At 42.9% G+C, this 16,173-nt stretch overlaps 1 protein-coding gene across 23 annotated transcripts in view; it reads right to left on the reverse strand.

Annotated features, from left to right (window-relative positions):
• Positions 1-9,316: 9,316 nt before the first annotated feature.
• Positions 9,317-16,173, reverse strand: part of MAGI2 (membrane associated guanylate kinase, WW and PDZ domain containing 2) — a 745,411-nt gene continuing 738,554 nt past the window's right edge. For 19 of the 23 annotated variants that reach the window (XM_071803473.1, XM_071803465.1, XM_071803462.1 and 16 more), the window contains one exon: positions 9,317-12,285. In XM_071803473.1, the coding sequence (XP_071659574.1) occupies positions 11,489-12,285 (797 nt within the window). In that variant the 3' untranslated portion in view covers positions 9,317-11,488. The remainder of the gene's footprint in view (positions 12,286-16,173) is intronic. The other 4 variants (XM_071803474.1, XM_071803476.1, XM_071803480.1 and 1 more) reach the window with 2 other exon arrangements.

A 16,173-nucleotide genomic window follows, 5' to 3' on the forward strand; every position in this document is an offset into this window, starting at 1 on the left:
AACAGTAGTGTAGATATATAAACTTGGATGAGATGTATCCTGCTCTGCATTCATATCCCATTAGTCTCTGGAGCAGGGACTGAACTTGGGGCACTAACATTCATCTTCCTAACTGTTGGGCTACTGAATATTCTTAGTTCCGCTTGGCCTATATTGTATAGATGTTTACAGGGAGAGAGGATTTGCCTTGAATCCATAATGACTGGTTGTGCATGTGAGCATTGCAGCAGCACCATGTCATAGAGGAAAGCCGGAGCAGAAAGCACACGCACACATATTGCTGTTAAAATCCTAGTTTTCTTTGCTCAGTGGTGTAGTAAAAAATGAACTTATAGAGATGACTGCTGAGCTTCAGTGGCAGAATGTGGCAAATGAGAAAACCAACAGCAGAGCTCTTTCTGGAGGTGATGGGGGAACCACCGCAGATACACAGCAGCGTTGACCACGTGTAGAGTCCTTAACCAATGGAGAAGGCAATGGAGCAATTCCTTTCTCTCTTCTCCCTTTGATCCCATTCTTGTAGGGTCCGTAACTGTCTTTTGTACCCTCTTGCTTGTTTGTACTGTCAATCTATGCAGTATATTTCACGTTATGTTGTCTGCAGCGCCCTAAAACGTGGTTCCTACCAGCTTTTGAGGTCACACTCCTTTTGGGTCCACTAATTGGAAATTTGCACTTTGTGTTTGTGACCTTGGGACCCAGATTTCATCCTGTTCCTCTAATGCATCCTTTGGGGAGTTCCTCTGCTGCCATCCTACGTCTGTGCTTTCAGAGCTCCTTGCTATACAGTATAGACTGAAACATTGATTATCAATTCCTGATATTGATCAAGGCTCTGTGTCCTTTAAGTTCTTGAATGTGACCCACTACAAAACAGTTAACTGTCATGCTGGAAGAAATAGAAAAACTCAAAAAAGTCTTTTTCATACTGAAAAACTAACTAAAAAGTCATTGCATAGTGAACAAAGAAGAAACTACAGAACTTCTTGGCTGAAAGATCTTTTTCTTGTGAAGCTGACCCCAGCTGGTGTTAGGCTGACCAGATACCGGCACGATACCAGCCTGGGGAAAGATATTTCTTCTTTGCCAAAGACTCAAAATTTGAGGTGGGTTTTTTTTTGCTGTTTGTTTGTTTGTTTGTTTTGTTGTTGTTGTTTTTACTATTTTCTAATACTATTTTCATAGAATTATGTAGTTGTAGTTCACTGTTTATGGATTACATCCATTTGGTTACTTGGGTCGGACTGTGTAATTGTGTTGTTGTGATTTGAGTTCTTATGACTTGGTAGTTTCTCCTGTGTCAGTTTTATTCTGTGTTTTCATGCCTTGATTCCATTGGACATCCTAAAATATCTGGTAGTTCCCTAGGGTTACATGCTTACAAGGTAATTTACAATAATTTCTTAGAATGGTGGGATGTTAGCTAACTATAGGAATACTACGACTGTGTATATTATTTATTACTTAAAGGACAAATTTGTTTCCTCTTAAAATACTATGTTTTTCACTTTTCTTCTGAAAGACCTTAGTAGAAAACATGATGTTTGCGTTTTCTACTACTGCTTACTGCTAAAGCTCAGAAGATCAGCGCTGGGTCATAGAACCTATTTTCTCTTGCCTATAAATAGCTCTGAATACAGAGCAGAAGAGCTTTAGCAGGGTCACGCCAGCACGGCTGGCACCCCCTGTCTGCCAGTGGCACGGTCCCAGGTGAGCCTGCCTTGGGCCGGAGTCATCATGAAGATCACACGTCCGAGTTGTCCTTTCTCAGCAGAGAGGCTGGGAGGGAGAGTCAGCACCAGCACCAGAGCTGCCTCCTTCTCTGCTGCTGATGTGTGTATGGGCTCCTGTGCCGTGATCAAGGGCACAAAGCAACATCAGCAGCAGCCCATCACATCGAACATTCCCCCCTCCCCCACAGAGCAGCTCCCACCATTCCTGTATCCTATAGAAGATGGCCATGGATGGCTTTTTGACATACAAAGGCTGTCTCTAACTGCAAGAAAAGGGAGTAAGAGATGCCATTAAAATGAACAGCTCAATTTATACTTCATATTTCACATGCTACAATTGCCTTTTTGCTTTTTTATCTTACTTCAATACAATCTTTTATTAAAAAAAAAAAAAAAAGATGTAATAGTTCCTTAATATCTCTTAGTCTGTGCTGGCTGAAATTCCTACTTAGCTTGATGTGAGAGTAATTGCTAGTGTTGTACAGCAACAGCCTATACCACCCTGCTTTGACTTGTGGGGCCTATTTATTCCATCTGAGCCTCCAATGTTTGCATGACCAGCCCTGGATTCGAGATCCCAAGCACTTTTCTATGTTGACTGAGTTACCAGGAAGCAATCCAGACCTGAGTGGTAAAAATCAACATCTGGTTCTTCAGGGTAGTTGGTCCCAGCCAGCCTACTCTTGGGCTGATGGTGGCAGAGCGATATGCTGCTGTGCCCCTTATTTACTGGGTCCTCCTGGTGTGATGAGGAAAATGTCTGAAATGAATGAGGAAATTGGGGGGGATTTGTCATTAGGCCGGTCCATCATTTACTCCCTTTGGACTTCTGCAGGTGCATAAGCAACAGGGATTGCAAAGCAGAGCGCAGACACCTCAGTGGGAGGGTCTGACTAAGAGCACAGAATTCTGGTGGCATCCAGGCCAAGCACACTTGGCACCTTGTCACCTCCAGCCCCACTGCTGCTGTGCTTGCTGGCATTTTGCTGTAGCTAATGAAGCTCAGGGATACTAGTGCTTATAAGTGGGGCTGAAGTATGAATAATTTCTATGTAATGTGCAAAACACATTAACAACCAATCTTAAAACCACCAGATATCAAACTTTCTGAATTTATTTCAAAGCCATTTAGTCTGGGAAGGAGCTGCTAATCAAAGAACGTAATGGACTTATAAAACTGTGAAGTAAAGACCTACTTGTTAACCTCAGGGGACCGAAGGTATGGAGGGAATCAATTCAGGCTGCATTTGCATTTGTATGGCAGCATGGGAAACGTTCCATATAAAGAGAAGATAAGAGGAAAAGAGAGAAGGGAACTGGGCAGAGGCTGCTTGAGGAATCTGCCCACAGGGAGAGAGGTTGCTGATCCTAAGGAGTTGATTTCTGAGTAGAGCCTGGGGCTGGACTCTTACAGCTTTGTTAAATGTGAAGCCTATCTTGTATTTTGGGATGTGAGGTCAGGGCAGAAGCGTTGCTGAAGCTGCCCTCTCTCGGGAAAACTGCCTCTCTATCAATCGATCTGGCAAATGAATTAGCAGCCAGGTTAATGGAGCTGTATGCCCCAAAACAGGATCACAGGATAAACTGTTGTAGTGAGGGGAAAACCTTTTGCCCCTTGGCACAAGGCTAGTTTGTGGGCTTGTGCTGTCGGATACAAGTTGTTTGGGAGGTGTCGCAGCACAGGACTTAGTGCCACGTGCCCAGAGACGCAGAGCTGCTCATGCCATCCCATGGCCAGGTTTGTGACCCTCTTTCAACTGGATGCCATGCGGGCCTGCTCTCCGTGCTCCTGGGTGCAGGGGTATGCTGTGGGGCTGGTGTGCAAGTCAGGTAGGAAGGTGCCTCCAGAAAGCTTTGTGACCTCCTGCAGCTGCATGGCATGGTGGCACTCAGGACATGTCTCTATCAGCAACCACCCCGAAAAGCTGTGCTGTGCCAGTGATGTGGGAGACAGGAGTCACTCAAGAGGAGGCACATGCTCTCATTCATCTATCCTGGGATGATATAAGAGTAATCAGTTGGTATTGTTTGTGATGTTGGAGGCTTGAGAAGTACTCTGAAATATGCTGTACTAACTCATCACAGTGCTCTGTATTGCCTGCTGGGCTTTATTTTTCATAAACCTCAGGACTGACTGAAGTGCTAATTGGAATATGTGTTCTGTACATGGAGAGCTTTGTGGACTACACAGAAAAAGGTCTGATTTTCTTCCTGAATTAAATAGGTACCTAAATGTAACTCTTTGTACTTGCTGGTCTAGAGACAGGATGGACAATTTTCTGGTTTGTGGACTGCAATTCTTTACATACTTTAGTTAAAGCTCTTGGAATAGTTTTTAATCACTCTGGGAAAGTAGGAACAGCAAAATTCATTAATTTCATACATATGTATGGATAGAAACTTCAGAGCCATGGGCAGCCCTACCACTTGGTGATGGCAAAGGAGCATGTTTTAGCCTGGTTTGGTTGCCTTCACTACTTACAAGCGAAGAGCAATCCAGGAAGTAAAATCTTATTTTTTTTAGAGTGTTAGAAAAGCAGTGTAAAAATTCAGGTGGCTTCAGTGACAGCAAGGGTCAAATTTACTGGGATGGGAGCTCTAGAAGAACACCAGCGCCCTGGCCTTATTCCTGCTGGGTCTCCTGTAGTAACTGTGGCTGCTTAGATCACAGAATCACAGAAAGCCTGGGGCTGGAAGGAACCTCTGAAGATCATCTAGTCCAACCCACTTGCTAAAGCAGGTTCACCTAGAGTAGATTGCATAGGAAGGTCTCCAGGCGGGTTTGAATGTCTCCAGTGAAGGAGACTCCACAACCTCCCTGGGCAGCCTGTTCCAGTGCTCAGGCACCCTCAAGGTAAAGAAGTTTCTCCTCATATTCAGATGGAAACTCCCGTGCTTCAATCTGTGCCTGTTGCCCTATATCCTATGATTGGGCATCACTGAAAGGAGTCTGGTCTCATCCTCTCAACATCTACCCTTGAGCTATTTATAAGTATTCATAAGATCCCCTCTCAGCCTTCTCTTCTCCAGGCTGAACAGACCCAGCTCTATCAGTCTTTCCTCATAAGAAAAATTATCCAACCCTCCAATCATTGTAGCCTGCTGCTTGTCTCCCTCCAGTAGTGCCTTGTCCTTCTTAAACTGGGGAGCCCAGAACTGGACACAGAACTTCAGATGCAGCCTCACCAGGGCAGAGTAGAGGGGTAGGAGAACCTCCTTCCACCTTCTTAATGGACCCCAGGACACCACTGGCCTTCTTGGCCATAAGGGCACATTGCTGGCTCATGGTCAACCTGTTGTTCCCCAGGACTCCCAGATCTCCCTCTGCACTGCTGCTTTCCAGCAGGTCAGCCCCTAACCTGTACTGGTGCCTGGTTATTCCTCCCCAGGTGCAGGACCCTACACTTGCCTTTTTTGAATTTCATTATGTTCTTCTCTGCCCAGTCCTTCAGCTACAGTTCAGCCTTTTGCTCTGTCAACCACTTCTCCTGGTTTTGTATCATCAGCAAATGTGCTGAAGGTACACGCAGGCTCTTCATACAGGATCCTTTCCTCCAACTTGCAGCCACTCCGGGGCTCTCACCATAGGTCTGTATTTGACCTTCACATTTTTGTTAGTCCCCCCACTACTTCCACATCTACAGCATCTTTGGGTGGGCAACACAGCTGTCCTTTGGCGGTACGCAGCAGTCCTGGGGCACAGAGATAAAGAGAAGTGTCACAGGGGTTTGGATTCTTGACCTTCCTACATTGCAGGGAAGTAGTTGCTGCTGCCAGGCTGTCACTGCAGAGCCAGCGCACTGCTGGGGTGGCTCAACGTGCTGGAGAAACGGAGGGATTAGTCTGTGTGGAAGAGCCCATCAGTACCTTGGAGTTGCCCTGGAGGGCAGAGGACAGTGTGTTCCCCTCTCCTCTGGTACCATCCCTCTCCTTGTGTTTAACCAGGCATTTTACTTACTCTTTTTTTCTTTTTTTTGTGAAATGTAGTCACTGAGTATCTTTTCTTGCCACCACCAAAACTCGCAGTGCTTTATTGCAACATCTGTTGTGTGCGATAGGTCATCTTTTTTCATTTTTAAACTTGAAGAATTTAAAAATAGAGCAGGTCAGCAAGTGCCCACATCACAAAAAGCCCTGTCACTCCTCTTTGCCACCACTCCCTTTCTTTCTTACTTTTTCAGTTTAAATATTCCAACATTTAAAACAGTTACAGCAGTTCATTTGTGGACGACCAACAGCTTTCTCTATCAGTCAGCATCCTTATGTGGTTTTTTGTTGTTGTTGTTGTTTTTTCTAAGAAAGACAGGCACCCATATCAGCCACAGATAGTTGGGAAGTTCCTGAGTGGAGATGGGAGGTGGTGCTCCAGGACTCTGTGTGGGTATTTGGGCAGTGGTGTTCCCCCGGCTGTTTGAAAGATATATATTTGTACCTTGTAAGCCAAACTCTCCTTATTGATTAATTGAACTGGCACAGTAACTTACGGCCATACAGGCACTGAAGGCAGGAAAGGACAGAACATCATTTTTATATTGTCCATAATTCAGAGATATTGGTTATGTTACTGTGTCTTGAAGATATATTTAACAAAAAATTGCCCTAAGCTTAGGAACAAGCTATAGAGATAAACGTGCGGTCATGTCATTTTACCAAGAAAAATATCTGGGGACTGGGAAGACTGGACTGAGCATGCCTGTCCTGGCTGCAGGAGGGTGAGGGTCTACACAGAGCTTGTGGATACTTATTTGGGCAGCAAGAAGAGGCTTTTGCTCCAGGGGAGAGGCCATTCTGGCCGTTCCTGGGTGCTGAGCAGGGGACCTGCAGGTTGGCCAGTGAGGGGTTTGGGGCATAGGTGACATTTGAGCCCTGGCTCCTCCCGAAGCACAGCTGTTTCTGTCCAGATGGTGCACTGGATTTTCCTTTGGGAGTAGTGGCTAATTAAAAAAGTCTTGCTGTTTTGATGGCAGCTGTGAAGGCAAATGTGATGTTCAGCTCTGATGTGATAGATGGAGACACAGCCTTGGGAGTCCTTGAGTCTAACAGATGTGGGGGTGGGAGCCCCACATGACACAGCCAGGGAAACTCTCTCCAAGTCCTCTGTTAGTCAGGAGAGCAGGCAGCCTGCCTTGCCTCTGTGGCCTTTTTAGCAACAATTACGGAAAATATCCTAGGCGTCAAGGGGATAAAAGAGGGAAAGGACTCTTTTAGAGACTTACAGAACTGAACTGTGAAGTAAACCTCTAATGAGATCAGTCATCCCAAAGCCTTCTCTAACTTTGAGCTCGATGGCAGTGCACCAAGAAACTCTTCCCCATCACACCAAAGCTTCCCTCCAAGCAAGGAGAAGCATGGAGGGTGACATCCTCATTAGCTGAGCTGTGCTCTTCTACTTAGGCCTTTGCAGTTCCGGCCCCATGTTTCTGCTGCAGCAGTGATGTACAAAAAGCATGTGGTGGCTAAGACAGAAATGTGCCCATGGCTTTGCTTGTCCTTGCCTTTGTAAAATTAGTTCGGAGACTTCCAGTAGAGATCATAGCATGTTCCAGCCACAAAACCCGGCCTGAATGCTTGGATCATTATCAGTACAGACATTTAGCTATAATAGCACTGAAGAAAAAACATTATTTGTACTTGCAAAGGGAGTTAGTGACTTCACGTAGAATTAGTATGTCTAATCAGTAACCAACCGCTTCTGATTTCTGTGTGCAAGGTAGGTGGTTTGCATCGGGCTTCAATACAAGGTGTTGGGTGTGTCTATATGTTTATATGACATGCAGGAGTATGTTAATGACTTGGCCACTGTCAGTAAGTGGTCATGACACCTCTTAGCAGAGGTGTCTAAGGTGGAGCTGCTGTGAGTTTGAGGTAAGGTAGAGGTTGAGAGCGTAAGGTAAAAATGTAAGGTAGAGGCTGAGAGTGGCAATTGATGTCAGCTGGTGAGAGAAGGCTGGAAGGAAAGAGGAGAAAAGAGGAAGACAAAGTTCTGAGGGATGGAAGAGGAAAATGGAGAACAGAAGAATCAATACACTGGAAGACAGCAGGACTCGGAGATAGGACTAAGAGCACAAGCAGTGGGGAGCTGTGAAAGAGGAGAGATTCAGGATGGATACGGTGATGCTGAGGGCAGCTGGGATGTAGGGAAAGCTAAGCATGAGATGTTCATATTCAGCAGAAATGATGCAAATCAGGCTGAAGCTGATCTTTGATGGAGATGAGAAATTCTTGTCAACGGTGGTCGGCTGCACATTCAGATGGGAAATGAAAAATACCAGGTAAGAAATAGGTCCGTTCTTGAACTTCTGCATCAATTCCGAGCAGACAGCTGTCCATTCTGGTGCTGAATTGTTGGCAGCCTTACCACCGAGGCCACGGAATAGGTAGATACAGGGCTACAAATGCCCCTCCTGTTTAGGGGAGGGTAAGTGTAGTGAAACCAGTGCAACCTATGCTCTGTTGCACCTAAACGAAGAGTGCTATCAGTCCAGCACCTTTCTGGAAGAAAGGATGGCATATTTGGCAAGACCTTGTAGGAGTGCAGATACTGTACTACTACGTTTAACAGAGAAAAGATATGTTATGAACAGAAGAAGTTAGACCAGGTGAGGCTATACGGCTTCAGCACCCTTCCCCGTGATACCATGCCGTCTGAATCAGGCCCATAGTCAGGTTTCTGACCATGAAAACAATGGCTGTTTAAAGAGCAGCAACTATTTTTTCAGTATTAAAGATGCTTTAAATTTCTTATGTGTTTATTGTAATGAAAAATGATGTTATTAGTTCTGCTGGTTGAAATTTTTATGTGGAACATTAATTTTCTGAAAAACAAGGCTCTGCAGAAACTCACTTAGGGTGTATGAAGTAGAATTAGTATTCTATGAAGAAAATTATATTTTAAGGAAAAAGGAAATATTTATTTAAAATAATGTCACATACATATGAAAAATAGTGCTAGTTTTGCAGCCAGCACGTCTTAGGGTGTCTACAGACTGTAAACTGGTGATTTATTTTGCCTAACTGAAAGGAAGGAGCATTTTTCTGTTCCGTTTGATGGGGGATGCATTAGGCCCAAGAAGAGGATTTGTGGATACAATTATTTTTACACCCTTAGGATGTATTCTGAGACATTGTTTCTGCAAAGTAAACTGGAAATCAGATTATGCCCCCTTCACTCAGCTCATAAACAAACCTTTCCAGGGCTAGTTAGAGCTGCCAAATTCATTTGTATATATGGTGCATGCCCAGAAGTTGTCTCTCAGTGCTGGGCGTCTGGCCACCCTGGTCCTGTGTCTCCAGGGACTCGAAGAAGAATAAGAGGTCAGGCTTCTCCACCAAGGGAGAGATTTCTCAGCATCTGTGTAACCTCTTAACTTGCCTGTACAGAATTTGTTTGGTGACCTACATGTAAATTCATAGTTTTTACCCCTTTTCAGAGTAGGAAATCAAAATGGACCATTCAATTTTTTTTTTTTATAATGCAGTAGTTATTTAATTCTACTCATACGCTTGTAGAGATTCTTGGTGTAACACCAAACCTGTTGCTCAAAATTAAAAGCTATGTACAATTGAAAAAAAAAAAAAAAAGATTTTTGGATATATATTTTATTTGACAGTGGTTTAGAATATCATACAGTAAACAAGATTTCTGTAAAAGTTAATTTATCCATAGTGGTGCGTTTCATAAAAATAGTTGCTCACTTACAGCCTTTCTGTGACTATTAATACATGGAATTATATTTATAGAGATAGAGCTGTACAGGGTAAATTCACAGCTAACACTACACAGAAATATTATTTGGAATGGGGTTTAGATGATGTGCTGTCTTCACAGGTTATCGATTACAGCCGCATAAAGCAATTACTGCACAAGGAGTAGCTGTGAACTGTGCAAATTAGAGTTTATGCAAGCATAATCTCAACTGTTTTTCAGATTTCATTGTTTTCTTTATACATAAAAATAAGATACTGGGACGTGCATTTACACTACAGAAGCATTGTCCAAAATCAGATTCAATAAATTAATGGCAAATTATATTGGATTCTAGTTCAGGGGATAAAGATTTTTTTTTTCATTAAATAAGAGTTTTATAAACAGCTACATGGACTTGTGCTTTTTTAGAAATTATAAATGGATTTTTGTTCCTAAAAAAATTGTTTGAAAGCTGCAAAATCCTTGACTTGAGGCTTTTCAAATAATTGGACAGGAAGAAACATGCCTATAAATTTCTCAGTCCAGTGCAATGTTTGAGACATACAGTAATGTGCTAATTTCTTGGAACAAAGCCAATCTCAATCTAATTTTTCAGCAGAGCATGTGAGGAACTAAGATTGCTAGAGAACAATAGTTTTTAAATATGAATTTTTGACAGTACTTAGCTTTATGATTTTTTTTTTTTAATCACCAATGCATTATTGCCCAGGATTTTGTTTTAATTTTGACAGACAAATAAGCATATGCATACTTACACAGGCACACACACGTCTTTTTGAAACAAGATAATGACTGATTGACTGAACTCGGAGTTATTTCCTGTGAAGGCAGACTGGAATGTTTACCTGGCACTTAAGGCTTGAAATTCAAAACAGACAAGCGAGAAAGATAAAAACAAAAAGACCAAAAAATAAAAAATAATGGAGGTAGGGAAAAAATGATAAAATGGAAATATGTCAAATTAACTGAATGAGGACACTGACAACTGTATTTCAGAAACCAGACGAGTCATTGTTAATGTGTGCCATAGAGGCACCTGCTCTGCCAAACTGAGGGGATGAAAGGTGAGAGTGTCCTAACTAAATGTAGATGGGTATGAAACATAGCACTGTTGATAAGTGAAGCTCTTGTGTTCTGCAGGAGGGAAAGGCCTTTCCTTAAGGAAACTGCAGCTTTTTCTCTGTAGCACTCTTCCTTTCCTCGCAAGGGCCTTGCAGACGTCTGTGTTTTGAGCCTGACCAATTGGTTTGTGTGCTACCTCGCAGGACTTGGGGAACCTGTAGTAAATCACTTTTGAGAATAATTTGCAAATACAACTCCACTCTAACTCCTTTCCAATGTACAGAAATGTGGTTTGTTCACAAAAATGGCAGTAGAAATGGTATCACAGAAACTAATCCACTGGATTCCCCACTCCTCCTGTAGCTCCCAGTGAACTGTGCTACAGGGTATCATGTGGACTATCCCAAAGTGTTAACAGTGGAGACGTGTCATGGGTGTACAGTTCCGAACGATGCTTCAAAGAAACCCTTTAACCCCTGTCTAGATATGTCGAGAACAATTTATTTACAACATTTTAGCTCCATGAAAAGATCCTCTTTCGGTTTCAGCTTGCTCCGTGCAGTTTTATTTAAGGCGATGTTCCAGTTTGTGATTGCTCTATCTTGTTCCAGTTTCTTGATACAAAGTTTGAATGAAATCCAAGTCCTTCATGCAGTGGGAAAAAAAATGCTAAAGCTACACTGCACTATTCTTCTCTGATGTACTGTCCTTCATAGTGTTTTGGTTTCTTCCATAGCTGCCAAAGTCCCTAAAATGGAACTGGGACTTTAGGGTCGATTTTAAATCTCCGTGTTGACTATATGCTTTTGAACTTATTAGATACTGTGCACATTGTCATGGAATTACACACTAATGTTTCCATCCCTCAATGCTTTGTGTATATGTGTGATAGTTAAAAATAAATTAAAACAAACCAATGTGAGACAAAAACTAAGAAGAATGTTCTGCGTCAGTTTGAGACAGTTAGAGGGCAACAGTCCCTTGCTTATCTGCTCATGGCAGAAGTACCAGACTTCAGGACGCTAGGTAGCTTATCCGAGCCAGGGATTTTCCACGGCCCCGGGGAGACGGTTGCCTTTCGAACTGTGGTGTTGGTGCTGCGAGTGCTGATGGAGTGGAGACGTCCCTTCCTGGGGAACTCGCTGGGTTTCCCATCAGGGTCCCTCTGGCTGTGGTCCATATCACTTCCAGGCGAGCTGCAGCGGTTGCTACTATACGTCTTGGTAACACCTGGATCAAGCTTGACATGGTCGGATGCTGCAGCTGACTTCTCACTGGTATTTGTGGATTTGTGATCTTCTCTTTTGCCAAGAGATCCTCCTCTCTTGCTTTCTGGCTTCCTCAGCCTCCCAAACTGTTCATCACTGGTTCCAGCACACACGTGCTCTCTTGCGCCAGCCTCGATCATAACGCTGTGTCCCACCACTTTGCTTTCTGAGGTGGGCCTGCCACCATCAGCGGCCTTATTTTTGCCTTCTGAATATCCTTTCCAAGAAGCCTCTTCATGCTTTGACCTGTCTACCTTTTTAGGACTTGCTGACCTTTCTCTTTGTTCTCCTAACCTTTTCTTTTTGTGACCGTTCACCGAAAGCTCCTTTGGTTTCCTTACATCGTGTTCCCTCTTGATATCCCATGTTGGCTCTGGGCTTATCTGGTGAGAAGGGTCAGAGGGTGGGGCTATGTGTGATGAAGATAATGGTGAGATTATGTCGTCGAGGGAAAGCGCTACTTCCGGCAGCCCTGGGGAGGTGGCAGAGGGAGCACTCCAGGAGTTTGGTTCGTCTGTTGTAACAACAAAGAGAAGGGAGTTAAGGGCATATTCAACAGCACAGGCATATGTATTCTGAGCAACATCAACACCCAAACCACATACCAGACTTAAACTCCTCTGTTTTAGAAATACAGAACTTAAATTCCTCTGTCTTAGATAAGGCAAAACTCCCGGGAGAGTCAATGGGGAGGAAAGCAAAAATAATATCCCTCCCCCCCAAAAACAAGTTCAGGAGAAGCAAGAACCACCAGGCTAGTAACTTCAAATACTGAAAACCTTGATCTTTTTTTCATATAGATTATACCTTACTCTGTCTACGTTAAATTATCCTTAAAATAATAAAAGCACATGCTCATGAAATCAAATTGCCTCTTTTGTAGCCTCGTAAAGGATTTCTTAGCTGGGCAATATCAGTGCTGTCTCTCAGGACAAATGAGAAGGACTTCCTGCCATCTCTTAAACATGTCCCTACAATTGACAAGAATTTGTAGCTAAGATAAGGTCATCCCTGAATTCTGTCTCATATTTTTTCTAAACAGATGTAATATTACGGTGTTTATGGCCCCACAGTTCTTACAGGGTACTTACAAAGCTCTGCCTTTATATCACAGCAATCAGCTTCTTAGTGTCTTGCCCGTGCATTTTGAATTTCTCCTGGTAACTTAGTCTCAACACAATATGGTTGTGTTGTGCAGATCCTGTTTAATTTAGCTAAATAGACATCTCCTTTGCTGAATCATGATGATTTTTCTAATCCATTGGTACAAAACAGAATATTCAGAGATGCCTTTCTCTTGCATACGTGATCCTTGTTTCTTTTGATTAACGTTCCCGCAGACAACACATCCCTCATGACTAATGACAGCATGGCTCCTATTCTTGCCCGTCTACACGGAGGTTAGAGAAATCACTGAACTCGGCTAATGTCATTTCCCTATTTAGCACCATTGCCTGGCACTGAAAGGTATGAGCAATAATCTGTCAGAGATGAAGGACTATCTCAGGGATCCATGGAAACGAGGTGGAACTCATGGCAAGAGACACATATTTCATGGGGGGGGAGAAAATGTAGCCTTCCAGCAGAAAGACAAGCATGGACTTCTGCAGGTCGGGACCAGAATCTCTCAGTGATATCAACTGTCCTTTAAAAGATACATTTATTTTTCTCAGTGCTATGACTGCCTTCAAATTATCATGAAGATGCACATCATCTTGAAAAATGGAACGGGTTTTAGTGCCCAGCCTGGGATCTGCAGCTTGCTTGACTCAGATGGCACTTTTAAGTTAATTGATTGATTGAGTGATTGCTGTCTTGCAGATAAAAATAGGAGAGACAATAGTGAGGTGGGTGACGTAAAGGGAGAGAGCAGCGTGGTTAGCTGAGGAGCTATTTATTTTCCCAGATGGTGTTTGTCATATGCTTTTGCATAATGAGCATATGTGTAGAGAGGATTAGCATTTGAGAGGGGAGAAAGTACAAGTTCTGTGTAAGACAAATAAACTTTGAGCTGGGAATCTAAATGGGCTGAGGATCTCAATTTTTTTTTATTTTTTTAATCACACTTTCTTACCCTCCAGTTAAGGCTGAGTAATGTACCATCTGCTGCCTGCTTGGCACTTGAGCGAGAAAAAATAAAAGGAAGGCTCATGAATGTAGAGTGATCAGTTCTTAGGAGATTGCCTACAAAAAGCATCTGCTTCGATGGGCTTGTTCTTTAATTCTGGTCTTCATCGCCACCCCCCTGGTGCAGGACTGTAGGCTGTGACCAACAGGGCGGGTGCAGATCCCACCCTGGTTCTTTTAGGATCTGAAATCCAGCGGATCCCCTCCCTTTTGACTAACACTTGAATCAGGCACCGTGCCTGGGGTCCAAGTCACTTTGCCTGGTTATCTAAAACTATGCCTGATTTCACCAAGCAGCAGTAAGCTGCCTGTGTACACCAGTGAGGCACCTGAGTCAGCACTTAACCAGCCACTTTGGGTCTTAGAAAATCAAGTTTGTGCTTTTTATGGAATTGTCACACCTCCCCAGGGTAGAGGTGGTGCCAAGCATTGCCCTGATCAACATATTTGACTTAACAAGTCTTCTTTTCCAGATGTCCGCAGGATGATGTTTTTCACTGAGTAGCAGTGAAGAGTAGCGGGCCATCACCAGATCTTGTGTGAGACCTCACCAGATCTTGTGTGGGGCCATCACCAGATCTTCTGTGAGGCCCTGGGAGCATCTAAAGTTACAGAAGTATCAGCTACACCCCAGCAAAAACATAAAATGGCATGGAGCAGCAAGATGCTTTCAAGTAGCAAGACTCCCTCTGTACAAAAGGTGTCACTACGCTCAAATCAGCTGTTTCTCATCCAGGAGCACAAGCCAGGTGGCCACTATGCAAAACCAGGGTGGCAAACACCTCTCATGGCTCCTTTGAGGCATGAAGGGCAATATTGTACTAGTTATTTGTGGGACACCCAGGGAAGGAGACCCAGGGGTAGCTGACCTGCTGTTTTATTCCCTGGAGATGACAGAACTGATTTATTAATGGTCTGTCCCGCTAGACAATCTGCATTTAAAAAAAAAAAATTCTCCTTTGGATGGGAGGGAAAAACCACCAGATTTTGCAGTGAGAAATTGTAGCAGTTTAGAACCCATGTCAACTGAAGTGAATCAACATATTTGTTACATGTAATGATATATAAATATACATATCTGTAAACTTCAATGTGCACTGTTATATATGTTAGTGGATTACTGCCTCTCCCTCAGAAAACCTTAAGAAAAAGAAAACTTGGCCAGCTACGCAAGAAGAGTTGTAGCCACAGCTTAGAGGGAAGTTTGGCTGTGGGACAACCCCAGGGGGCCACTGGCTGTGGTTTGCTTAAAACACTGTGCCTGGTCTTCTTGCCAGGGAGACACCTCCAGAGGCTGTAGTTCTGGTGGCTGGGGGAAAAAGCTGTCAGGAAATACAAGTACCATTCCTATTCTGCGGTAATATTGTACTTGTAAGTAAGAACTCGAAAAATGACTTTCCATAAGGTTTAAGTACCATCAATCTGAGACAGCCAAAACCCAGACTAACCTGCTTTTTCTTTCAAATGAAATGAAATTATGTAGAAAGCCATTCACAGCCTTGGTAGACACTAATGTCAACAAGCCATTGTTGCCATATGTCACTGGCTAGTGCAGAGAATACTGATGGGAGGGTATTGTAACCGACTTTCCTCTAATGTTTGAACATTATGGGAAAATATCAAAATTACTAGGGTAGAGCAAAGTGCAGTAATGTAAGTAATTTGTTGCTTGAAAGAGAAGCCTTTTAAAGGGCTGTGTTCAAGCCATAAGGGTTCATTTGGACTTGTTCAACCAGCACTAAAGTGATTGTTTTTCCATAACAAATAAAAACATGAGAAAAAGGCAAAATTTTATTCTGCAGGGGAACTAAACTAATGATTTCTCTTTATGGTTATTCTGGGGTTATAGCTGTGTTTTGGAGAGAGTTATTAATAATTCTGAATATTTTTTTCCTTTAATTTTTAAGATTTATATAATACCTATGTGTTAAGTGTGAACATAACCTACTTTTACTGTTATTCCAAAGTAACTCAAAACATTTTGCAAACATAGTAAACCAGAGACAGAGCAATGATTTTATTTTTTTCCTCCTTCACCTCTTGTAGGAACTGAAGACAGTATTTGTTTAATAGAGCATGAACTACTAATGCCCAAATAACTTACAAGCAGAAGTGAAGGTTATTGCATTCAGTTGAAACTGCAGGAGAAATTTAGAGATGATGTAGTTTTAAATTTGTTTCTGACTTTGTCACTATGGATATCACCCTTACTCTGGGAGAAATGGTTTTTCAAAAGTATAGATCTCACTGAAAGCTAGTAGATGCATTCCTCCCT

Source organism: Patagioenas fasciata, chromosome 1, assembly GCF_037038585.1.
Source record: "Patagioenas fasciata isolate bPatFas1 chromosome 1, bPatFas1.hap1, whole genome shotgun sequence".
NCBI classification, from domain to species: domain Eukaryota; kingdom Metazoa; phylum Chordata; class Aves; order Columbiformes; family Columbidae; genus Patagioenas; species Patagioenas fasciata.